The 26,545-nt window shown below is 33.0% G+C and overlaps 3 protein-coding genes and 1 pseudogene across 3 annotated transcripts; 3 read left to right on the top strand and 1 right to left on the bottom strand.

Annotated features, from left to right (window-relative positions):
* The first annotated feature begins 331 nt into the window (after positions 1-331).
* LOC121391228 lies at positions 332-1,726 on the top strand (annotated as a pseudogene).
* A 112-nt stretch (positions 1,727-1,838) lies between these two features.
* Positions 1,839-11,257, top strand: LOC121391229 (50S ribosomal protein L13-like). Its single transcript, XM_041522924.1, is given in 8 exon segments — positions 1,839-1,859; positions 1,916-2,032; positions 2,240-2,320; positions 2,322-2,335; positions 2,383-2,443; positions 2,488-2,509; positions 2,512-2,573; positions 11,111-11,257. Coding segments are annotated over 8 exon segments (525 nt in total).
* Positions 11,258-12,694: 1,437 nt separating this feature from the next.
* Positions 12,695-14,602, top strand: LOC121391230 (L-threonine 3-dehydrogenase, mitochondrial-like). The gene is made up of 5 exons (XM_041522926.1): positions 12,695-12,879; positions 12,980-13,050; positions 13,267-13,403; positions 13,574-13,759; positions 14,393-14,602. The coding sequence occupies exons 1-5, from the start codon at positions 12,695-12,697 to the stop codon at positions 14,600-14,602; spliced, it is 789 nt and encodes a 262-aa protein (XP_041378860.1).
* A 1,050-nt stretch (positions 14,603-15,652) lies between these two features.
* Positions 15,653-20,059, bottom strand: LOC121391231 (acyl-protein thioesterase 2-like). The gene is made up of 7 exons (XM_041522927.1): positions 20,009-20,059; positions 19,797-19,828; positions 19,376-19,441; positions 18,178-18,248; positions 17,918-17,935; positions 17,717-17,832; positions 15,653-15,694 (listed from the first exon to the last, which is right to left on the bottom strand). The coding sequence occupies exons 1-7, from the start codon at positions 20,057-20,059 to the stop codon at positions 15,653-15,655; spliced, it is 396 nt and encodes a 131-aa protein (XP_041378861.1).
* Between the last annotated feature and the right edge of the window lie 6,486 nt (positions 20,060-26,545).

Below are 26,545 nucleotides of genomic sequence, written 5' to 3' on the forward strand. Positions count from 1 at the left end.
TTCCTTTGCACAATTCATTTGCCCTATAGACGTTTGAAATGGTTGAGAAAGACCGGGGTTGCCCTGGTCTCTTTTCTCCTCCATTTAAAAGCACGTCAGCACATGCAATTGCTATAATTCCGATTGCTCATGCGCAGAATGTTTTTGATATTTTAGGTATAACCCCCAACCCTCAATTCCGACCGTTGCCCTCTCTGAGCTGCCTGCATTCGACGTTACTTTTATAGATTTCTTAAATTCTTATGATTTTTTCCCCACAGGAATTCACCCTAGCTGTATCTTAATATCCGACAAAAGAAATTAATATGTGCCAATTAACTCAATATTGTGTATAGGTTGCGGTTATGTCGTGGCCCACTTGTACTGTGATTGCTTAAAAATGTCCTAATATTAAAGTGACTGTTGTAGATATTAACAAGGAGAGGATCAGTGCTTGGAATTCAGATGACCTGCCTATATTCGACCCGGTTTAGCAGAGATAGTAAAGTCTTGCCGTGGCGAAACTGTTCTCTTTTTCAGATGATTGTGGTCAAGGGATTACAGAACTGATCTTATCTTTATCTCTGTTAATACACCCACTAAGACTTTTGGTATGGGTAAAGGTCGAGCACCTGATTTGAAGTATATCGAGTCTGCAGCTAGAAAGATAGCCGAGGTTGCTAAGAATCCTAAAATTGTTGTAGTAAAAAAAGTACCGTTCCTGTAAAGCTGCTGAAAGTATCTCAAAAATTCTTAGACATAATTCTCCGACATTGTTTCCTTCCAAATTCTTTTCCAATCCCGGTTTCTTGCCGAGGGTACAGCTATTAAAGACCTGTTAATCCAGATCGTGTACTTATAGGTGGAGAACCAACAGAGAGTGGTCAACAAGCAATTGCTGAGTTAATGCAATATATTAAGTTTGGGTACCAACCAAAGGAACGCATACTCACGACGAATAATTGTCATCTGAGCTTTCGAAATTAACAGCAAAGGCTTTCTTATCTCAGAGGATATCCAGTATAAATGCCATTAGTGGCTGTGTGTGAAACTACTGGAGCTGATGTCCAAGAAGTAGCATTCGCTATAGGTAAGGACTCGAGAATTGGAGATACAATTTCTTCGTGCTAGCGTGGATTTGGTGGCAGCTGCTTTTCCAAAAGATGTTCTTATTTTAGTGTATCTTTGCGAGGCTCTTAATTTTGCCTGAAGTAGCAGAGTATTGCACCAAGTCATAGTTTTAAATAACTATCAGAGACGTCGCTTTGCACAAAAGATTATTGAGCGCCTCTTTGTACAATAACAGGTAAACGCATTACAATTTATGGTTTTGCCTTCAAAAAAAAAAAACAAGGTGGACTCGAGAGTCTTCAAGCTTGTATGTTAGCAGTACCTACTAGAGGAGGAAGCCAATTTGATTATTTATTGATCCGAAAGTAGAGCTGAACAGATCCGCTTTGATCTTACTGACTGTGATGTTTTCCACTCACCAGCTGATTTGACAAATATGTGAAAATTGCATCCGATCCTTATAAGGCAGGGAAAGGTTCACATGCTATTGTCATATGTACTGAATGGGATGAGTTTGTTACTTTGGATTATCAGCAAATTTATGAGTTGATGCAAAAAACCTGCATTCATTTTTGATGGTCGGCTAATTCTTGATCATAAGCGTCTTACTGAAATTGGTTTTGAGGTGGAAGCTGTTGGAAAAGTGACACCACGCCCCAATTCCCCCCTCCACTGATGTCTAGATGATGTACTAAATTAAAATTACATATTAGATGTTCTAATTATTAGTATATATAATTATGTTAACTCTAAAGAAATTTTGAAATTAATTGTGATATATGGAAAGCATGGCCTCTAGACTCAGTCAGGTAATGAAGTACACTGTTAAATAACTAATATATATAATATCTTTGCTAGAGTATAGCAACACATACTAAGTTTATGGTACCTCATTGATGCTCGTAATCAAGTGGTCGGTCGTCTAGCAACAATGATCTCTTTGATATTGCAAGGAAAAAAAAACCAATCTACCATCCTTCAGGTACCTCAACCAATATATCATTATAAGCATTACCATGGTAACATAGTTTCATTATACCATTATGACATCAACTACCCATTTCTGCATTAAACATATACCAATATAAGCATTACCATGGTAACATAGTTTCATTATACCATTATGACATCAACTACCCATTTCTGCATTAACCAATGTACCAATATAACTGATCTTCTCTCTATATAGTGGACACTGGGTGATCATGTTGTAGTCATTAATACTAGTCATATTAGCTTCACTGGTCGCAAATGGGATCAAAAATTATATCGTCCATCACACTGGGTAAATAAATTTATTAAAACAACTTAATTTATCAATTAAAATTGCAGATTTCCTGGTGGTCTAAAAGAGATTTTAGCAAAAGATTTACATGAAAAAGACCATACAAAGGTTATTTCATTCTTCTTTTGTCTTTCTCCATTCTGTTACTACAGGTATTAAGGAAAGCTGTAAATGGAATTTACCAAAAAACAATTTACGGAAAAAGAGAATGAGACGTTTACATCTCTTTCCAGATGAGGTCAGTATAATTAAATTTTAATTAACCAGGGGTTATCTCTCCATATAGACTTATCCTTATCAAGCTAATATTTATAAAGAGTTACCTGGTCCTTGTCCAATAATAAAAAGACTAGAAGATTATACTTTAGAAGAAATAGAAAATTTTCCAAGTCTTGTTGATCTTCCTCACTTGTAAAAGAACATATATGGAATGACATTACTACAATATGTGAACTGCTATAGAAATTTATGGACAATGAATTGTTAACATTCATAAACAGAATAAAATCATTATTATATATAATAATAATAATAATAATAACAATAATAATAATATAATGAAGTGATTTGATAAATATTATATAATATATAATAATACGTAAAATTTTAAACAAAGTGTACCGCAGCTGGTTATAGTTGGAGATACAAAGTGATTATTAGTGCGTGAAGATATATTTAAGACTTTACTTACATTTATGTAACCAGTACTAGAAGTCTCTGCTGTAGAACTTTGTTGAGTAGACTCAGTCGATGAAGGGGGAGGAGTTATTTCAGTGATTGTTTGAGTTAATGGTGTCTCATTATCGGACAAAGGTTTTGTCAGACGTAGCTCCATTAGTAACAACTTCACTGTGATTATCAGAACTTAACAAATATGATGATGATAGCTCCACCCACTTCATCACCTGTTTGTTGTGAAGAGTGCGAGATTTGACTCGTATGACGATGTCTAGATGGACTACATTTTGAACCAGTAGATATAATTGAGTAACTCGACCATTGGATCGTGAGTATGGAGAGGATTTGAGGGTCTTCGTTTTCTTCTTGGAGTATATGGGCTTTGTTTGGGGTACAGTTTGCCGATCTTGAATAGGGTGAACCACGTTGACTACTTATATATCCATCACTGCTACGTCTACTACCATATTGTATTGGACTGAGGCTTCGATGACGATGGGGTGTGGCTAATTGGGAGCGTTTGGTATGAGCAGGACTACTATTAGCACTGTCTAAAGGTGAATGATGGTTGCTATGGTTACGTAAAAAGTCGTTTCTACTCATGTGTTGTCTGTAATGATTCTAAATATGATTTCTCATCAAAATGGGTGGAGCTTCTCATTACTGATGATGGTCTATTGTAATCATTGACAGGATTAGATGCTATAGATAAACGAGAACGAGTACTACTACGATGACCATATGGTTCCTCTGCTGAGCTGACATGAACAATGGGAGTCGATTGTTTTCTAACAAACCCGTTATCTAATCCAGTTTGACCAGGCTCTTCACCAATTGGAGACGGTAGAGGATTAGAAGCTCCAAAGAACATACTGTGACGAGGTAATTTAGGAAGTGGGCGGCATTGCAGCTGATATCATCTGAATATCGCCACGCTTGTTTACGAGGCAAAGGAGTAGTTTTAGGACTGACCTTTGATACATCGATATCTTGTGATTCCATGGACACTCCATTGTATTTATGTTGGCGGTTATTTTGGTTGCTATGGCTACGGTATATGTTAACAGGGACACTATTAGGATAATTATATTGACTAGCACGGCTGTGACGATTCGTAACAATATCTCTGGGTGCAGGAGTTGCCATGGAAATGTTAGTCACAGGATTCTCATACAATGCTACAACTTGATTAGTTGGTTCATTATTTGTTGCTGGATGACCTCCATATAAAGCCCGGGCTCTAGTATTAGGTATACTTGATGTAGATCTTCTATTGTTTCGGATACTATTAGAAGATGGCCTGGCATTTTGAGCTACATGCATTGGTGTATATATAGGACCATTTCCAGAGGTAAGCATGTTAAATTATTAATAGCATTTGTTCTAGGATCATGACGGATTAATTCAGTGCTCCTTTCATTCCCAGGTAATTCTGAATTATGTATTCCATGAGATCTCATTCTATGTCTCTGTAAAGGTTGTTCATTGGTGATCTCAGCATCATTTAACGGAAGGTCAACATTACCTATAGATAAAGTAGCTTTATGAAAGCACTCACAACAATCCCAGCTTCTTGGACAACCAGCAAGAAAACAATCCTCTGTACGATTGGGATGCCAAGCAGCATAATACACAAACATAAAAGCCATACCCAGTATATAAAAGCCGACAGTCAAGGCAAACATCCAGGGAGCATAAAGTAAGTTAGTGTGAGCAGCATAAAACAATGCAGCTATAAGAAGTGTCTCAATGGAGGTTAGGAGATGATATATAATGATACGCAAGAGAGTTGATCCATCTCTTACATTGAAATAAATAAAAGTGAAAATAAATGAGACAACTAGAACGAATGGAATTTCTAAGTAGTATCTCTTTTTAGGTGGTGTAGTACTCAAATCGCCACAAAAATTAGTTCTCTCAGTAAATGTCCATATTGCAGCTACTATCCAATGTACACCTATTACCACGGCAATATATGGACCGTAGGCATATGTAAATAATGCAAAGGCTGCTATACGAGCTGGTACTAGACACATGTGCCATAAGAAGGTGGTTAAGTAAGCTGGAAGAACAATTCGGCGTTTCTCAGTGTGAAGACGATCGGATCCTGTATATAAAAATTGATAATACCAGTGATATTCCAGCTGATATTAAACAGCCTATTGATATTGGATAAGGGAGGTGCTCAGATTAGTGGGTGTGTCTGTCATTGTGGCTATCATGACAACATAAAGTTGAGCCACAGCAAGAGGTGCTGAGGTTAAGAAGCAATGTAGGAAGGAGAGAAGGGCAGAGTCTCGTCTCAATGTGACAGTGTCATAGACTGATGTTCTTGTGATCAATAAAATAATAATTTGACCATATCTATGAGAGAGAGAGAGGAGGGGGAGAGTGAGAGACAGAGATCTAGAGAGAGAGAGAGAGAGAGAGAGAGAGAGAGAGAGAGGAGAGAGAGAGAGAGAGAGAGAGAGAGAGAGAGAGAGAAGAAGAGAGAGAGAGAGAGAGAGAGGAGTAAGAGAAAGAAAAAGAAAAAAGAGAATAATTAAAAAGACATAGAAGAGAGAATAATTAACAACATAAATACTCACATAACATGTTGACATAATTTGTTATATAATGTTACACAACACCACAATACATACCAAACAACATTTGTTACCAACGTCTAATAACAATGACATTTGGTTTAACTAAATTAAAAACACACCACTCTATTACTACAAACAACACTTAACATTATTAACATATTTTTAACCCCCTACGTAGGTATTGTTACAACTATAAAAAAAACAAATAATCCCATTATTAGTCATGATACATACAGGTTAATAATATAACGTGAATTGTTTCACATGCTAAAAGAGTAGGAGTGTCATATCAAATATTATAATTACTATGTACATAGATAACATTCTTATATTATAATAATATATAATAACTATATAAACGAGAGGTATTATATTAAATACCACTCCTACTAGTGGCAAGATACTACAAACAATACGATCAATGAGTATATACAGACGATAATTGTTAGTCAACAGTGTCAATACATTTTGTGTCAACTTGTAGACAAGTTATTAACATGTAGGAATTGTCTGGTAACAAAAAATCAAAGAAATAAATCTGTTTGATAAAAAACTATGAACACTTTTAGTACAATAATATTATCTGTTAACTCATCGATCTGTTTATCAATAAATATTTTAAGGTAATGTTTTTAACGTCATGTGTTGTTGATGTAGTAGATTTATCAAAACACGCTATCAAAACAATAGATAGATTTATGTCTGATAAAAATTTGCGATAGCTATAGGGAAAGTGACTAAGTAATAGAGATAACTATAGCTCTTACAATATCTCTTGTAATTGCTCTATTCAATTGACTAGAAAGGTTCATGTATTTCTAAATAAATTTTAAGTACCTGTAGACTTGTCCCAGAAGTAAGACGTGGGAAAGAAGAGACCCAACTCCAATCAAATTTTTATACCTCCGTAACTCTAGGTCATCTGGATGAGCCTGTTGTAATAACTGGTATAACCTGTCTTGGTCATAATACCATATCAATGATACGATAGTAAGTACTATAACTGGTATAAGTATTGCAGCTGTTGTTACACCAAATAAGACATAGTGACCATGTTGGTAATAGAGTACTGTTGACCACACCCCAAACATGAGTTCTAACATGTATGCTATTAGCGATAATATCCAGAATAAAGTGATAAGACATGTTGATGTACAAGACAAACATCTTTGACAACAACTGTCAGTTTCTTCATGAGTTTGTTGGTTACCAGCCATGACTAGTGAGAGAGAGAGAGAGAGAGAGCGAGGACATGTTATTACTAAAAGCATAACGTTAGTTAAAAAACACACATACAATTTATAATACACAATTTTTTTGACATTCAATTCGATGAAAGCTGTCAAGTGAAAATAAACATCATTATATCAACAACAAACGCATAAAATATATTAACACATTCATATTAAACAGAGTTATTGATTTAAGCTTGGGCATAGCTAAGAAATTTGGCAAGCACAAAACTTATTCAATTATGTCTCATAATTATGTATTTGAATTTTAATATATTTTAGCTTGGAAAGCATGGCCTATTTTTATATTCATCAGCTTCATCCTTCGAGAATTATATACTCAAAGGGAAAGATTATGAAGTTGCTATGAATATTATTATAGCAGGACCCCACCAGTTCTATACATAATATACTGATTCTATTCATGAGGTCCTCTACGTGTTTTTGAAGTAATGTATGTGTATGTTGTGTAATTGAATCAGAATTAGTGAAAGCTAACTAACATCTGCTTGGAGCCACATTATATGAATATCCTAGGTCACTGTGGTAAGTACTGATGTTTACTAGTCTAGAGCTTACTAATGGTAGCTATCCTAGGTCACTGTGGTAAGTACTGATGTTTACTAGTCTAGAGCTTACTAATAGTAGCTATCCTAGGTCACTGTAGTAAGTATTGATGTTTACTAGTCTAGAGCTTACTAATGGTAGCTATCCTAGGTCACTGTGGTAAGTATTGATGTTTACTAGTCTAGAGGTTACTAATGGTAGCTATCCTAGGTCACTGTGGTAAGTACTGATGTTCACTAGTCTAGAGCTTACTAATGGTAGGTATCCTAGGTCACTTTGGTAAGTACTAATGTTCATTAGTCTAGAGCTTACTAATGGTAACTATCCTAGGTCACTGGGGTAAGTACTGATGTTTACTAGTCTAGAGCTTACTAATGGTAGATCACTGTGGTATTAAAAATACTATTCAAGTAAGCATCAGTGTTTATTACAGCTCTATGGTTACAAATTAATAAGGTAACACTATTTTAACTAATAATTTAAAGTGCTTCAATCATTTTATGTTCTCCCTATGGAGATGGAGGAGGGATCTATCAATCATGGTAACCATACCAGACAATTCTCAAGATAGTACAAAACAGTATAGTCATTATAGTTAATAGAAAATAAACTAAAAATAGACATAATAAACAAACTGAACTCAATACTAACTAATAACATATAAAATACACATTTTACTAGCTTTAAAAATCACTTGAGTAGCTGAGTATATCCATATATACTATTAGTTGTTATAAATAGAAAAATAATATAGTTTTATAATACACTATTGATATATACAGTGTTAAATATTATATTATACAGTATTAATATAATATTATATAGTATTAGTATAATATTATATAGTATTAATATAATATTATATAGTATTAATATAATGAAAACTATAGTTGTAAATAATACAGATAAAATAAACTTATAGTAAAGGTCATTGCCCTCTTAAAATGATTAAGCACAAACACTTTAGATAATAAAGTGTATCTACTAAAAATTAAAAATATCTAATGTTTTAAAAGATCATTATATATATTCTATTTACTATTTTTGTAAGTACTTGTGTACGGTGTGTGAAGTATCTAATAAAATTAAGTTTCTAAGGTTGAAGAAACCTTCCTAAGATCTTAGTGCAAAATTAATCATGGTTTGTTATGTAGTTTTAAGTAATCTCCCACTTCCCTTCCAGATAGCCACAGACAACCCAAAGTTTACAAAAGTATATGGATTGAGTTTGTATTTGTCATTTTTTAGTGTCGCAGTTTGTGTCTTTTTTAATAAAAGCTTTAATTCCACTTTTATTGCTTGATTGTTATAGTTCATAACATGAACATCGTTATACACAAAAAGTAGATTTAGTAAGGATATAAGAACATTTACTTTTAATGCAACTACAGATATTATGTTGACTTACTGCATTTATTGGCTTTACATAGAAGACAGTTAGTTGATCTGCACTGAGAAAAGATAGAGTTGTCTTCCAGCTGGGTCTATCTTAATTCACAATACAGTACTGGTATACTGCACAGATAAGCATACGCTTCTAGCGTCTGTAGACAGGCAATCTGAATGAAGATTAGACTTTAGAACCTCTTAAACGAACTATTAACAGATTCCCTTAGAGAATAACATTGCAACTTGACTTTGCACATAACTTATACAAAGTTTTGCATCAATTTATTATGGGTGGAGTAGTTAATAAAAGAGTGGGTGAAAACTACTGACCAATCAGAATGCTCCATTCACATGGGAACCCAAAAGGCAAGCGGAAACCCGTTTATTTACTATTAAAAAATCTATTCATATTATTTACACAGCTGTTCATATTGCTACTGTCAAAGGAAACTGATTATGTCAGTACTCAACTACACCCGAGATAGCTTACTAACAGTAGCAAGTTGAATGACTGACTTCACCAGAAGCCATTTCACAGCTTGGTATTATAACGTAGTATAATACTGTAACATGTCAGATATATATCTAGCAAGGAAATGTATGTAATGTTTTATCAAAATATAGTATAGTAATATTAAGAATTGTATATTCTAAGTAGTCAACTATATTGACAGCAATCTTTTAGCCATTTCTGTAAGTTTCTTTTATAATTTGAATACTGTTTGTGGTGATAATAACAGATATGCCCCTGTAATTAAAGTTTATTGTTAATTTGAACAAAGCGAGAAGGAGAAAAGAAAGAGTAACTGCTATGCTAGCATTGTCAAGGCTGTCATAATAATCTTGACTTTTGATTAATCTCCTTTTCATCGCTCTTACTTTATCTTAAGATAAACTACCTACTTTCCTTCAAGTTACCTCTCTATTGTAGCTAAATGTACATACTATAGCCATAACCAATATTACTGCAGTCTTTTAACTAAATCAAGTGTGAAACCTTTCTGTAGTGAACCTTTGGAAACAGTCCAGAGACTACATAACATATTGAACAAAACAAATATGGAACAGATGTCCAATATACAAAAGTTAATTGTCTTCAATTAGAGTCACTAAAATGAAAGGTTTAATTGTAACTTGATATGTACAAGTATATATTTTTCTATGGGCTAGTAGGTTATTACTGTGTAGTACTATAAACATTGATGTAGCTATTGTCTCTAAATTCTATGACTTGTTTGCAACCCAATATTATAATATTTAGCAAATATTTGTACACTAAATAAACTGTAATTAATTTAATGCATGCATGCATGGTTTGTAGTTAATTAACACTATATAAATTCAATATAATTATAAAGTGCTTATCATATTAAATGTGACATCTTTGTTTAGGTCCTCAATAGCATTAGCATCTATATAGTTCCATGATATCTAACTTTAACTGAACAACAATTAGATACCATTTAGTAGTAACTTTAATATGTTTATATAACTTATTAAGAGAAATGTCTTATTTAAAAATGACACATTGATCAAGTCAAATATTACTTGTTATGAATATTTCTTACAAGTCTTTAAGAATTCAAGTAGGAGCTTCAGGTTAGTACTCCTCTTGACGTGCTTACTCCTAATCAGTCCTTTGATGAGCAACATTGACCACATCTACTTGATGACCTATGAGGTCATCATTACTACTAATTGAAAACCTTAATACACTACTTATGATGTACATTATGTTACCATAGCAACATCTGTTGATAATTATTCAGTCATTACTGTTTACTCTTACCACATTTTTTTAATTTTAAACTGTTACAATGTTATGATCAAACTTTTAAAAGATTTAAGACCTTGCTTAAAACAAGAATATAAGGTTAGGATTGAGTTTAGGACCATTAGCAACAACTGTACTGTACTGTATTATAATACAATACTCAGTTCATAGGACTTGACTACATAGCCAGATACTATATCAAAATTATAACACACTCTATAAAGTTCATGCTATACAAATTAAAGAAGGATATAAATCTGAAAATTACAGTTACAATAGACTAAAAGGCTGCCATGCCTAGTAAATTGATTTCTACAAAGGCGCCAAAATCCATCTTGAAGAAATTTGATTGGCTATGTCTTCAATGTTTATTATTCTTACAAGGTACATGTGTTTGTTATTCTCTCATAGAATCAGATTGTCTGTCTTATCACACCACATGATAAGCACACGAGTATATAAGCTGAGTCGAGAAAGGGCCAATTCACTTCAGCCTGTTCTAGGTCTACTCTCTTCTTCTCTTCACTTGGACCCTTTCTTGTACTAGAAGGACTGCTCTCTGGAAGTCCTGGCCAAGTACTGCTGTAAAAGAGCACTCTGGTGTGAAGAATCTTTAGAGAAGAAAGCTGTAACTGTCATGGCTGCCATCTGTGTCCGCTGCTATGTAGGAAGGAGACTTTCACCGGAGTGTTGAGAACAATGCACTTATATTCATGGCTGCAAGCTACTAATCCTAAAATTGTAGTGTTCTCTCTGTTTTACCATTCCGTGAGTCTACTATGAAGAGTTTTACCATTAGTGCTTAATTAGTATGTACTATGTGAGTCATGAATGTAATTAGGTGCCTCACCCTTTGTAATGGGTGTAGCTGCTAATACAAGTCTCATGAAGTCTGCGTGGGAACAAAATGATATTAAATGTAAATACTGTACTAATATGGGCTAGTGGATTGAGTTAGTTGGTAAGTTAGTAACATTAACAACAAGTTCTTAGTCAATAGCATTACCATGTAAATTAGCAAAATTACTATAGCAACACCATGACAGTAACATTACCATAGCAATATATAGCTCATAAGTGTAGGAACAATTTTGTCATTGGGGCACCTATGTAACATTTTTAACATTGTTTAGTTTAACAATGAAGTATTTCAAAAACAACCATAATAAAACCTTCTTCTGTCATTTACAATGACAAAAATTTTTGAAAAGTGGCTAATCTAAATCAGTTGATTGTGAAAAAAATCATACAATATACCAAAAATATTGGGGGGGGGGGGGGCACATGCCCCCTGTGCCCCCCCCCCCCCCCCTGTTCCTACACCTATGTAGCTATACCATATGTAACATTAAAGTTTATTGCTGTAACTATTCCTAATTTGCTAGAAACATTGCCAATATATTAATTGTAATTGGCAGTTCCAAGCTGACTTGATTTGAAATCTCCAGATCCATAAAACTATGCAATCTCTATATAAAAATTCATGTCACTGATATCACTATAGCAGCAAATTGCTTTAGCAACAAATATTACCATGGTAACAATCACCATAAAACATTACTATAGCAACAACATATAATATAACTATAGGTCTTCAATGTCACGTAACTTTCAAGTTGGATACCCATCATATACTAGTTAGTATTGATGGAAGATTGTGTACACTTATTACTGGTAGTAATTGACATCAACCCTAATTAGTTGTACTGTAATGTACAAGTAAAAAGATCCTGCATTGTGGCAACTGAAAACTATTATTAATATTAATTGTGGGCAAGCCTGAGTGAGCCACATTTGAAGATGTTATGTGCATTATCATATATCATATACTGTATTATGTCTAATTCTCAGGTGACAATTAGCAGGTACTAGTACTGGAGAAAGTAATAAGAAATGAAGCAGAATAAAATATTATTAACCATTGCATGATTAATTAATCTACATAAATACAATTATTATAAATAATAATAATATATTATTTTTATTATCACATGATTATTGTTAAATACTTGTAGCTATGAATTCAACAATGTTAAGTATACGCCCATAACTTGTCACACCACTAAGCGTCTTTAACAGTTGGGCGTGACAAAGGTGAAGCAATCTTTTGTTTCTTTTCAATCTTTTGACGATGTCTTTGCAGAGAACTTTGTCATTGATAGCAAGAAATATACCAGTAGTATCACGTCTATCCTACAGTACTATTAATGGAGGACGTCTCGAGAAAAGATGGTATAGCACTAACACTGGTAATCCACGTATATTGATCACTGGAGGTTTGGGACAACTTGGTAGTGGACTAGCTCGTGTAATGAGGTACATGCTTACTGCAGTGACTAAGGATAGCTACCATTAATAAGCTCTAGACTAGTGAATATTCTTCAATGATATATTGTTAGTAAACTCTTTATTACAGATCACGTTATGGTAACGATAATGTAATATTGTCAGACATCAAGAAACCTACAGAAGCCATATTGTCTGAAGGTAAATAACACATATGAATCTTAGGATCCTTGAACATGTTAGTAATATATTACTTTTTGTATATTGTAACAAGTAGGAAATTAAAAGGAAATGTAATTACCAAAATCATCATTATCGTAATTATTAACTAACTGTAGGGAAATGGGCAGTTATCACATTGTTGTCTATGCATCTAACATTTCATTTATCTTTCCATTCATTTATTCATTTTCATAGGTCCTTATTTATATGCTGATGTACTAGATCTAAAGCACTTACATTCTATTGTCGTCAATTATGGTATTGATTGGGTCGTCCATTTCTCTGCCCTACTTTCAGCCGTAGGAGAGGCTAACCCACCCAAAGCTCTCCAGGTTTAAATTATTATTTGGCCATTTTTGTATTGCAAGCATTTAGTGACTAGGAAACAATAGTTGTTCTTGTAGAAACATATGTAACTATTGTAGTTGGTTGTAGTCTATTTATATTAATATTGTATCATGACTTTTTTTAATGTTGAATAGTATTGTTACTTATCTTGTAGGTCAATGTGATGGTTTTTCATAATATTGTACAACTTTGTAGTTCTCATAATTTACGTCTTTTCTGTCCGAGTACTATTGGAGCTTTTGGACCTGATTCTCCAAAGATGTTGTGTCCTGATTTGACAATAATGAGACCTAAAACTGTATATGGTGTCTCTAAAGTACATATGGAATTACTTGGAGAGGTAAGATAATGGTAATATAATAGTATAATATAGGTTTTTGTTATTGGTGTAATAGTATAATGGAGGTTGTTATGGGACATTGTGCTAATGGAGGTGGTTATTTGGCTTTTATAGGTTGTTATTTATATTAGTGGTTATAGTCAATCTGGACTTGATTTTTCGAGGTTTTACGGTTCCCTGGTGTCATGGAGCTGAAACTGGAACCGGGGGGAGGGATGGTATAACTGGTAGTTATACAATCTATCCATAGTAGATGTGCTTATCTCTCCATCTATATCTATTATATCTACTCATCTCTCCATCATCTCTCTAGCTAAACTGAACCGGGGGGAGGGACTACTCATCTCTCTATCATACTGATCTCTCCATCATCTCTCTATCTACATCTATCTCATCTCTCCATCATCTCTCTATCTACTCGTCTACTCATCTCTCTATCTACTGATACTCTCTCTATCATCTCTCTATCTACATCTACTCATCTCTCCATCATCTCTCTATCTCTCATCTACTACTCATCATCTTTCTATCTATTCTATATAAACAAAATGATCCATTTATTTCATAGATTATGCTGTCCATATTTTCCATGATGTTGCTAAAACTGGACGCTATTCTTGTTTTCTGAAAAAGGATACTCGTCTTCCAATGATCTATCTTGATGATTGCCTTGATGCTGTTGTCAAATTTATGGAGACACCAGCTGAGAAACTTAGTCTCAGAACATATAACGTTGCAGCAATTAGCTTCACTCCTGAGGAATTAGTTGAAGAAATGAGACGATTTTATCCAGACATGATAGTGGAATATAATCCTGACCCAAAGAAACAGAGCATAGGTTAATAATAATCGTACAACTGTCCTGTCTCTATATTGTACTAGTACCTGGTTATATTGTCACAGCATAGGTTATAATAATTGTACAGCTGTCCTGTCTCTATATTGTACTAGTACCTGCTTATATTGTCACAGCATAGGTTAATAATAATTGTACAGTGTACAGCTGTCCTGTCTCTATATTGTACTAGTACCTGGTTATATTGTCACATTATATAAATAAGCAATAGAGAAAAAGAACTAAAATTAATAGATAGGATTTGAACTTATAACTCTTTGCATGTGACTCTGATATCTTCACTCTACCAATTGAACTAGCAGGTAGACACAATGTTATGTCTTTGACAGTTGTCATAAGAAAAGAAATTATGTCTTTTGTATTTTATGTGAATTGAGCAATCTAGGATATAATTGCTCTATTAACTAAGGGGTCTACTCAATGTCTCTATTACAATGGTTGGTATATATCTCTATTATACATCCATTAAATATATTATATATTCATTACTTAAAACATATGTATGTGTGTGTGTGTCCATTCAATTACATTATACATCCATTGCTAATTTGTTCATCCATTTAGCTGACTCTTGGCCTGAGGTAATGGATGACAGTCGAGCGCGATCAGATTGGGGTTGGCAACCCACACACGATCTCCATAAAATGACAGAAGTTATGGTCAAGAAAATAACTAAACAAGCGTCATAGTTTTAGAGTTACTATAATATAGTGAAAAAGATGTATTATTGTAGCAACACTATTTATATAGTAATAGTTATTTTGTTCATTACAATAATTGTATGAAGTTAAGAATAGTTATTTCAAAGTTATTCTTATGGTGATTGTCACATTGCTCCACCTTGAGGTGGGAGAAGTTTTGCTATCCATTCTTGTACATCATTCAATTCCTATAAAAATAATTGAGACACATAACACTCATTCTCCTTTCTTTCTTTCTTTTTCTCTTTCTAACCTGATCCCCTGCACTATGTCCTAATCGAGCATATGTTTTAAACTGATGATTTTTGGGGTTAATAGATTTAAGAAACTCAGCAGTCATTTGTCCATGAGAATATGAAACAACTTGATCAGCTTCACCTTATAAATAAGAGAAATGTTTAAAGATAAATTACATCAAAACACAACACTGTTAATATTATGAAATTATTATAATGTTTATTAATAGAAAACATTACCAATCAAAAAAACCCAACTAATTACAATGAGTGTATCAGGTGCTCATAGCTTCATGAAGGAGGAAGAAGAGAACTATTAAGTAATAACTGTAGGTCATATATGTACCATGTCACTAGCAATGTGTTCTGATGTAGGTCATACATGTACATATATCATATTGCTAGTACATGTACATGTACCATGTCACTATTACATGAAGCAATGGGTTCTGATGTAGGTCATACATGTACATATATCATATTGCTAGTACATGTACATGTACCATGTCACTAGTACATGAAGCAATGGGTTCTGATGTAGGTCATACATGTACATATATCATATTGCTAGTACATGTACATGTACCATGTCACTAGTACATGAAGCAATGGGTTCTGATGTAGGTCATACATGTACATATATCATATTGCTAGTACATGTACATGTACCATGTCACTAGTACATGAAGCAATGGGTTCTGATGTAGGTCATACATGTACATATATCATATTGCTAGTACATGTACATGTACCATGTCACTAGTACATGAAGCAATGGGTTCTGATGTAGGTCATACATGTACATATATCATATTGCTAGTACATGTACATGTACCATGTCACTAGTACATGAAGCAATGGGTTCTGATGTAGGTTATACATGTACATATATCATATTGCTAGTACATGTACATGTACCATGTCACTATTACATGAAGCAATGGGTTCTGATGTAGGTTATACATGTACATATAATCTGTTTCAGTAGCCACACTTATTACTGTAACCCACACACATCATGTACAAGTGTAAAAAGGTTGTAGAAATACTAAATTAAAATTATTAACTATCAGAGAGATCAAGATGAAAGCATCCATTTTGTTTGTCACCCCTCAGATTGTCCTCAACATGGTGGTTTATTGGGTACGTTCCATAATAAGTTATTATAATATTATCAGTTCATTTAATATGAACTGATAATACTATCATTCAGTTATTTTTTATTTAATGTAGAAAAACAAGTTTCACTTTCAAGTTAATAAACATAACTTTCTTACAAGTGTGTAAAGTAAAAAAATAACAATGGCTCATTTGAGCAACTTTATGAAATGTCTATTACTCTTTACATAACATGTTGACTTCAAAGATACTTCAGTCAGTACACAACATTGTCAGCACACGCAGAGATAAGCATTATTAGATCATTTTTAAGGTATCTGCTAGCTAGCACAGGAAGAGGAAATACCTTACCAACAACTCATGTATAGGTGCATGAATCAGCATTTGATTAATCTAGTTTTGGTATAATTTAATTCATGTGCTTAGTTCAGCATGTTAATACTTATCACTGTTTAAATTATTAATAGATTATAACTGTATGATGTAATGCATGTTCTAAAAATATAACAATCCACTAAGTTTAATGGTATATTACCTTAATAGTACAATCAGAACACAAAATTATTTACAAATTAGTTATTAAGGTAATGAAGAAGAGTTTGTTTTCATATTAAGTTAATAGGTATTCCATGATGAGTAATGAGTATCCCACATTAAAGAGTTTACATTAGATTAGTAGTAATATCTAATTGGTGATGTCATCTAAGATTTATATATGGGAGTTATCAGTGCATTACATTGTATCCATAAAAATACATGTGTATCATGTATTATAAATGTTTTTATACTGATAATTGCCTCATTAATAAATACACATATATGTTAGTATAATATAACATTGACAATAATAGATATAACTACAAAACTTACCATGACAATGTAACATTGGTATCTCTTTATTACTGTCTAAAACCTCCTAGTGAGAAGATATATATATATATATATATATATATATATATATATATATGTATATATGTATGTATGTATATATAAGAGAGAGAGAGTATGATGGAATCAAAGTATACATATTAATTGTTATATTCACTTTCATTGTTTTTTCATGGACTGGAACCCAACAACTTAAACAGAGAAGTCCAGCTAGCTGATGAGGGTAAGTTAAAGCAGAAATAATGGCCAAGGAACCTCCTTGTGAAAACCCACCTGAAAATGGAGAAGTTGGGGGTAATGATCAGATGGTAAAAGATAAAAAGATGACCAGTTACTAAAATATAAACATAATATTGACCTAGTAAGATCCTATTAGCTGGTGTACCACACTGTTCTAGTTCTTCAAGTGCAGAGTGAACTAGAAAGAGAGAGAGAGAGAGAGAGAGAGAGAGAGAGAGAGAGAGAGAGAGAGAGAGAGAGACAGAGAGAGAGAGACAGAGAGACAGAGAGACAGAGAGAGACAGAGAGAGACAGAGAGAGAGACAGACAAACAGACATTTGTCAATATATTCATTTCTCCACCAATCCATCCATATATCTGACCATTCATTCATTTACCATTTTTAGTAGCATTCTTAATTCCTTCCTCATCTTGTTTACCCTCTCGTGCTAAATTATAAATATCAAACCTAAAAACAAATACAATTAAAATCCAATAATTTACTGTCTAATAAATTACAGTTTCAATGTTTTAAGTTATTGCTATGACACGTTGTAAACTAACAGTTAATTTGTAAATATTGAAGTAACATAGTGAAACATATACTGTTATCTTATCATAGAAGAAATCAGTTAAGATGAGTGAAAAGTATATAATATACATCACTTCATTAATCAGTAGGGAACAAATATATCAGTTTCACTATGATAAGTACTGATGTTTACTATAAAAAAAAAGTCTATAGCTTACTAATGGTAGCTATCCTAGGTCACTGTGGTAAGTACTGATGTTTACTAGTCTAGAGCTTACTAATGGTAGCTATCCTAGGTCACTGTGGTAAGTACTGATGTTTACTAGTCTAGAGCTTACTAATGGTAGCTATCCTAGGTCACTGTGGTAAGTACTGATGTTTATAGTCTAGAGCTTACTAATGGTAGTTATCCTAGGGTCACTGTCATAAGTACTGATGTTTACTAGTCTAGAGCTTACTAATGGTAGCTATCCTAGGTCACTGTCATAAGTACTGATGTTTACTAGTCTAGAGCTTACTAATGGTAGTTATCCTAGGTCACTGTCATAAGTACTGATGTTTACTAGTCTAGAGCTTACTAATGGTAGCTATCCTAGGTCACTGTGGTAAGTACTGATGTTTACTAGTCTAGAGCTTACTAATGGTAGCTATCCTAGGTCACTGTGGTAAGTACTGATGTTCACTAGTCTAGAGCTTACTATGGTAGCTATCCTAGGTCACTGTGGTAAGTACTGATGTTTACTAGTCTAGACCTTACTAATGGTAGTTATCCTAGGTCACTGTCATAAGTACTGATGTTTACTAGTCTAGAGCTTACTAATGGTAGCTATCCTAGGTCACTGTGGTAAGTACTGATGTTTACTAGTCTAGAGCTTACTAATGGTAGCTATCCTAGGTCACTGTGATAATGATACAAGTAGATATCTATCATACAATAGGATATTATTTACTAGTTACCAGCTTGGCATTCTCATGCCTCCATTTAGAGTGACAGGCATTACAGGTCTATAAAGACAAGAAGTATATGATATTATTACCTTATATATAATAACAGTACTACTTACGCTGTTGGACAAATGACCTTAGCATGAGATGGACGAATATTACCTATGAGTTGAGACCATCCATGTCTAGGGATTAATAGATACTCATAGTATGTGTAGTTATAAGTAGTTATTTAAATTCCATTATCAAACATGTATAATTATGGTCTATTATGCAAATAAGCTATCCCTTATGACTTATTATATGTTATTATATCAGTAGAGTGATTATTTTAATGTATTGAAATATACACAAGTTCATGATGCCAAAAAATGTCAGCAAACTGGTAGATAGCATGCAGACTGGTCCTTTTCAATGTAAGTACACTTCTACTAAAATAGTGACACAATATCATGTTACTACATTAATTGTTTAGGGTCAAGGTACAGAGATCATGTAGCCTCAATATCGGTTATATCCATAGGACACGATTAAACTTACCCTGTGTCTCCTAGACCATGAAGAAAAAGGATCTAAATCAGACAAAACAAACAATTAAGTTTTCATTTTTCTATATGATGTTATAATAACAAACCAACTTACTTGTTATTACTTTGTTAATAGTATTAATGTGTTTTTAGTTCTACACGTGCAGTGTATGTGTATGCTCACTTACGACAGCTGATTGCTTTGTGGTCGCTTTCCACAGTTACACAAGTTCGTTGAAACAATGTCGAAGTCAATCCCCCAGACCCAGACGCCATTTTACTTAGCTAATTACGCGCGTCATTTTACGTTTTTTTGCCGAATTGATTCGCATTATAAAAAGGGGAAAAGCGACACTATTCTTAATATTTATTATTTTAATATGGACAACGAGACTGAAGACTGCGTATCAACGGTAGAACACTTTAAGAGAACATTGGATATACAGAAGGCGCAAGCTATGGAGATACTAAACGACTGTCATGAGGAACCCGAGGAGGTCTTTTGCGGACTCATTATCGAAAAGTTAGTGCAATATTTTGTGTAATTTACTCGTAGCTATTTCTGCGAGTATCGTACTAGTTTTGTCATATTAAAATTAAGGCTACATAGATTTTTTATCATTACAATTCACAGCGTTATTCCAGTATCCTTAAATTTGATTCCCATGCACGCATTCATTATCAAGTACAGTAATGGATACATAATATCTTATCAAGAGAACCGTATCTCAGTTCCTGTCTTGTAGCTTTAAATCTGTCTCACCCTGTGTACACAATCCTTTTGCATATGGCTGCATTCTATATGAATAATGTTAGCAATATTCCCCATTACAATATAGTATATAGTAATGTCAACTTTAGCCATTATGAATAGTATTAATACCAAAATATGCCCCCTTTTTAACATAATATGATGTAATGTTGTCTATCCAATAACGGTATCTCAGAAAACTCTATTATAACAATCAGTTTCAGTACATCTTTAATCATGTTATATCATGTCTGTAATATAGATGGTATATTTGTCTACAAATAGATTATGATGAATAGCAGATGTTAATATATGTTCTTTGAGATAGTAAGCAATTATTAGAAACATTTATTTTTCTTTGTTGTTGCATGTGGCTTTGATATAATGTACTATAAATCAAATTACACACAGCCCTTACTAATTCAGAGCTATTGTTAAAATGTAATTTATATATTGTTATAATTATAATTATGTGATTAGTATCAGTCCCAACAGTACAACGGAAATATGATATAATCTTTATCTTTGACCCAAGCCATATATGGGTACTATTATTTTCATTTTTAATTATAACAGGATTGATGATGATGATATATAGAAAAAGATGGAGGACATGGATCTAAGCTTAAGATACCAGCTATACCTAGATCTACGGTGATTAAAAAACCAAAAGAAATGAGATTAATAGAGACAAAAAATGAATCGGCAGTAGTAAGTTTAATATCTACTGGATAGATAGGTGAATAAATAGATGGGTGAATGGGTGCATGGACAAATAGATTGATGATATGATGGATTATCATTAAAATGAGCTTTCTTCTAGGAATTCTATCACATGGAAAAGATCATGGAGGCAACAGATGATGGAGGAGTTGTTATAAAAGTTCTGTATCATGGTATTCCTAATCAAGGGTATCATAAAAACATTCATACTATAAGCAAAAATGATATACTTGTTTTGTTTATAGCAAAATTTATTAAGTGTTTGAGAAAAGATGGGAAACTGGAAAGCTTCACAATCTTGATGGTAAATATATTTGTCTTTCTCCTGGAGAGAAAACCCATCCTATTATCACTTAGTGAGGTATGAGGGAGGAAGGGAGAGAGACATACCAGTCATATTTAAAATACCATTTTGTTACATTTAGGGTGACATTAAAGCTCGCGGTAAAAATGTAGTCAGCTTAATCTCGATTTTTCAAACTCAAGTAGTCAAAGATGAAAGCCCAAACATTACAATCTTTCTTTTCTGTTAAAGAAAATCGGAAGCAGTTCAATTACTACTTAAAACCAACTTATAGTTCCGATGAAGTAGGACTTGCTCGTGAAGATGCAACTGGTCTTGACAAACACGCAGAAAGCGATCTTCATCGGAAATACTTGGCATTTAGATATGAACCCACTCCTTCAAATACTAGTGGCGAAATTGACGACATTGATTTCCATGAGGCCACACTCAGTCCAGAAACTCCTCATTCTAAACTGGATACTGAATCACAGATCTCTGCTGACTCTATAACTCCGCCCACTATCATACCAATAGTTGAGTCAGAGCCTCTTCCACAGAAAAATGGAGATGCACCTCACTTAAGTACTAATACTAGTGATTCTGGTATCAGTACCGGATCTATACCCCCAGTGATACAAGTCTCGATACTTTGTCCTTGAAATAAATAGAACTAATGCACTTTTGAACTCTTTAAGTTTAATGCTAGTAGAGACATAGTTGATATTACTAACTTATTCTTGTAAAGTTGCTTTTTTCTAATATATCAATGGTTTAGTAAAATTTAATAAAGATGGTCAGTACTCAGTACTCAGTAGCTGTGTTTGCAATTATTAATATAATTATAACTCGATGACATATTGTTGAGTGACAAATCTAGATGTAGTTAATAGTTATACTTGCTAGTACACACACTCTCTTCAATATGGTGGTGTAATTGTTATGGTATGTTGCTATGGTGATTGTCACCATGGTAATAGTTGCTATGCAACTATTTATCATATGGATATCCATCAAAGAAAACATGGCCTAAGAAGAAAAAGATTGAATAGTGAGTGAGTTATATTGTGAATTACGACTAACTTGGATATTTATAAAGAGTTAATGTATGGAAATAATGTTTTAGAAATAGAAGATATACCGCAATAATTATAACAAAATTAATAGTAAGGTAGTTCATGCTTTTGACCAAATAAGGGTTTCAAAAATTCATTGCAAGGGGAATTCCAAGGGATTTTCCCATTGGGTAAGCTCCAGCTGTCAGCGAGGCTTGTGTATATAGTTCAGTAGCATGGTGATTGATAGATAGATAATACTTTTATACTATTAACAAATAGTGATAAGATCTTTAACAAAGATATAAGAAATAGTTCCTCTAATGGGTTCAAGTCAGAGTGTACCTTTGAAGACAGTAAGTACATACTTATTAATCTGTATGCTACTAAGTACATTCCTTCACTATATGTACTGATATAATATGTAGTCTTATACATAGCTATGTGTATATAACTGTATATGATATCAATTTATTTTTACAGGAGATATACAAGGCAAATATATATGTCTGGATGGATCATGAATTATCCTTTTGCTCCATATGGATAGGGACTCGCTGAACATTGGTGGAATAAATCCTAACTGGAAGTGTTCTATTTTTCAGATAGAGAGAACATTCCATAAAGAGACCAGTACTAGTCCATTTAGGATTGATATAGAATCACGTCCTAATGAACGAATAGCTGTTAAAACAGCTACAGAAACTATAACAACAATTCCAAAAGTAAGTTTACTATATGAGATGATATAGTTCATACTTAAAATTAGGAGCTCTCTTATAAAGGGTATTTTAAAGGAATTGTACCAGAGGTATTTAAGGATTAAAATAGTAACATTTGATAATACTGCTACAATCTTTTTATGAAAAAGTTCTCTGGACATGATAGTAAATGCCATACATTTTTAGTATTACTTTTTTAGTGCTGGTGGAATTCCTTTAACGAGACTTGTTAAATCTGATATTTTAATACTTATATTATTTTCAACATCAGTGTACATTGAGGAAAGTCCTATTAGTTTCTAAGTTCTCACATTGAGGAAAGCCCTATTAGTTTCTAAGTTCTCACATTGAGGAAAGCCCATTAGAGGTCCCACATCGAGGAAAGCCTATTAGTTTCTAAGTTCTCACATTGAGGACACCTGTATCTGCTTTCTAAGGTCTCAATGTGTCTATTACGAATTTAAACTATTGCTGAGCACTGCAGTTAACATTGTTACTGTTGCCAAATTAGCATAAGTTTGCAAATATTACTGGTAATAAAACAGTGTTTCCAATAAGAACAATGAACTCTATCTTATAACACCCTAATGCCAGCTCAGTGTTTACAGAGTGTCACTTCTCTAATACATGATTAAACTATTAGTGTATATAGAATACAATAAAACATGACAAAAAATTTGGTCATTTTCCACATGATAGGATTACTCACACCATAAACATGTTATGATGTATTTCATCATTCCATAAATATTTAATAGTATTCATTACTTAATGTGTATAATTGTTTTATGTGTGGTAAATAATGACAATACAATAAAACAAAAAAACAATTTTGTGTGTGGTTCCACATGATAGGATCACGTATACTATAATATAATTAAATATAATTATAATAACAACATTCATAAGATAAGTATTTATTGTCTGTTATAATTTTATGTGAGATCATAAATGGCCATAACAACTTGTCACTTCATCTAGATAGTGACATGTAAGCAAAAAACAATGTCACATTGCTATAACAAAGAGATATTACATCATACTGGAACTATACAAGTTCTTGTTGAGGTTTGTCTTGTGCTGAAAAGACTAGATTATAATAATAAGTGATAAGTGTGTTTCTTTAGCTTGAAAAAAAAAAAGAAAAGACTAGATTGAAACTTTGTTGCATTGCATTGCATTAGTGATTTGTTCTCATTTTGCCTACATCTTAATTTATTTTGCCTACAAGTATCAGTGAGAGTAGTTAGTTACTCTCATGTAGTTAGAGTGTAGTTTGTTCTAAAATAATCTTTAGACACTTAGCTATCTAAATGGCTGTTCCAAGAGAGCATAACAAAAGCATATCAAAGTAGTTTCTGTACTTGTATGCTCTGTATTTAATAATGGATGTTAGTCTTGTAGTCAATACCTTAATAGGTAATATTAAAGTAGGGTAATTGAGATGTAGACAAGTGAGAGGCACTGCCTCACACTAAGAGGTGTATACAATATCTTTATAACAATATTCATAAGATAACTTCCTTTATAGGATATGCCCCCACAAGGAGTTGTTACTCAATTTTATGACACATCCATCGGCAACAGTTCCTCGTTTATCCAAATTCATGTGGGTGGAGTACACACTGATAACATTTGGGCAGTACCAAAACAAGGGAATAACCGTTTTGAGGTGGGCGTGGTCAACGATCCTGGACTAAATAATCAAGACTATTATTCGTGGTTTCAAATTGAACGTGTTCAATCTTCTTAGAAATTTTAAACCTTTTTAATTAAATGAAATATACCCATCAATCACCAAACTATTTAAAAAAATTATGATTTATTATTTTTAATTATATTTTTATTTTAATTTACCTCAGTGAGGTATTTTTATCTATTCACTTTATAGAAATGTTATTATAACAGTTGCCATGGTAACTCATATGTAAACTGGGGTTAATTGTATTCATAGACTGGTCAAGTCATTCTTTATGATACTTTAAAAATACTTTCATAAATGAACAGAATCAATTCCCAAAATGTCAACAATTCAGATTGAAATATATAATAAATATATTGATAAAAACTAAAAAGTTTTTCTATTTCTTTTGATTAATGATAATTATGACCTCAATGTATCACTTCCATAAAAGGCAAATAGTTATTGTTTCCATTTTTTTTAACAGTTTCAATAGCTCAATAACATTTAAACATGAAGTTCAATATTCGTTTGAAACTTTAATAGCAACCACTGATAATTAGGATATAGATATTTTGAATGGATAGTGTCATTAGGGAACTTGACTGTCTCAATGAAGTTTTGACAGCCTTGGGGTCAAATACATGAGTATTTGTATTTAAATACTTTTTTGAGTATTTGTATTTGTATTTGAAATATTTTGTGAAATCTTCAAATACTGTTTTTTAAATTGTTTGTTTCTGTGGAATGACATTCAGCATAGCAGGAAACTTTTTTGTCCCAATCGATGTCACCTAACTGAAAACATTTGAAGAACTTGTGGTTATTGGATGCAATTAATACTTTGTAATGATTAGTTCATTACATGTAAAATAAAATATTGGGAATGTTCTGGATAGTACAAAGAAGTATTTGGAAAGTATTTAAATACTATTTGACCTGGTGTCTGACTGAAAGTGGAGGTGTCATAGTCATAAAATCCCATACAATGTAACCATAACTTTCAATATGGTAAATCCCTTATTGGCTTTTGACTGGTTTTACCATATATGGTCAATTTGAATTATAGGATCAAAACCACAAAAAAAACAACAACAGGGTTCAACAGGAAGTATTACTTTAGTTTTTATAGTTGAGAGTATAGGGTGTGGACATCAGTTAATATACATACAAAGTATTGACTTATGATAGACAAATACAGTTTTGACTTCCTATATAAACACACAACATTTGATATTACATTTACTGCAGATCATATAGCAGAGGAGACAAAGGACCAAGGTGGAGACATTTACTGTAACAATACCACAAGAAAATGATTGAAGCTGAAAGTATAGTTATGACTTATGTAAGATCATCATTAGTATTTATTTATTCAATCTTTTATTATTCATTTGTCATCTAGAAAGCCAACATTTTTGCACATGTAAATGATAATTTAAAACTACTTCAATGGGATGAGAGCAGTCAACAGTTAGAAACTGGAGGATTCAAACAGATAGGCCAGAATCAATATTTAAAGTAGAAAGAACACACAAGAAAGGAGC

The sequence above is a fragment of the Gigantopelta aegis genome, unplaced genomic scaffold (assembly GCF_016097555.1).
Source record: "Gigantopelta aegis isolate Gae_Host unplaced genomic scaffold, Gae_host_genome ctg1970_pilon_pilon, whole genome shotgun sequence".
NCBI lineage: Eukaryota > Metazoa > Mollusca > Gastropoda > Neomphalida > Peltospiridae > Gigantopelta > Gigantopelta aegis.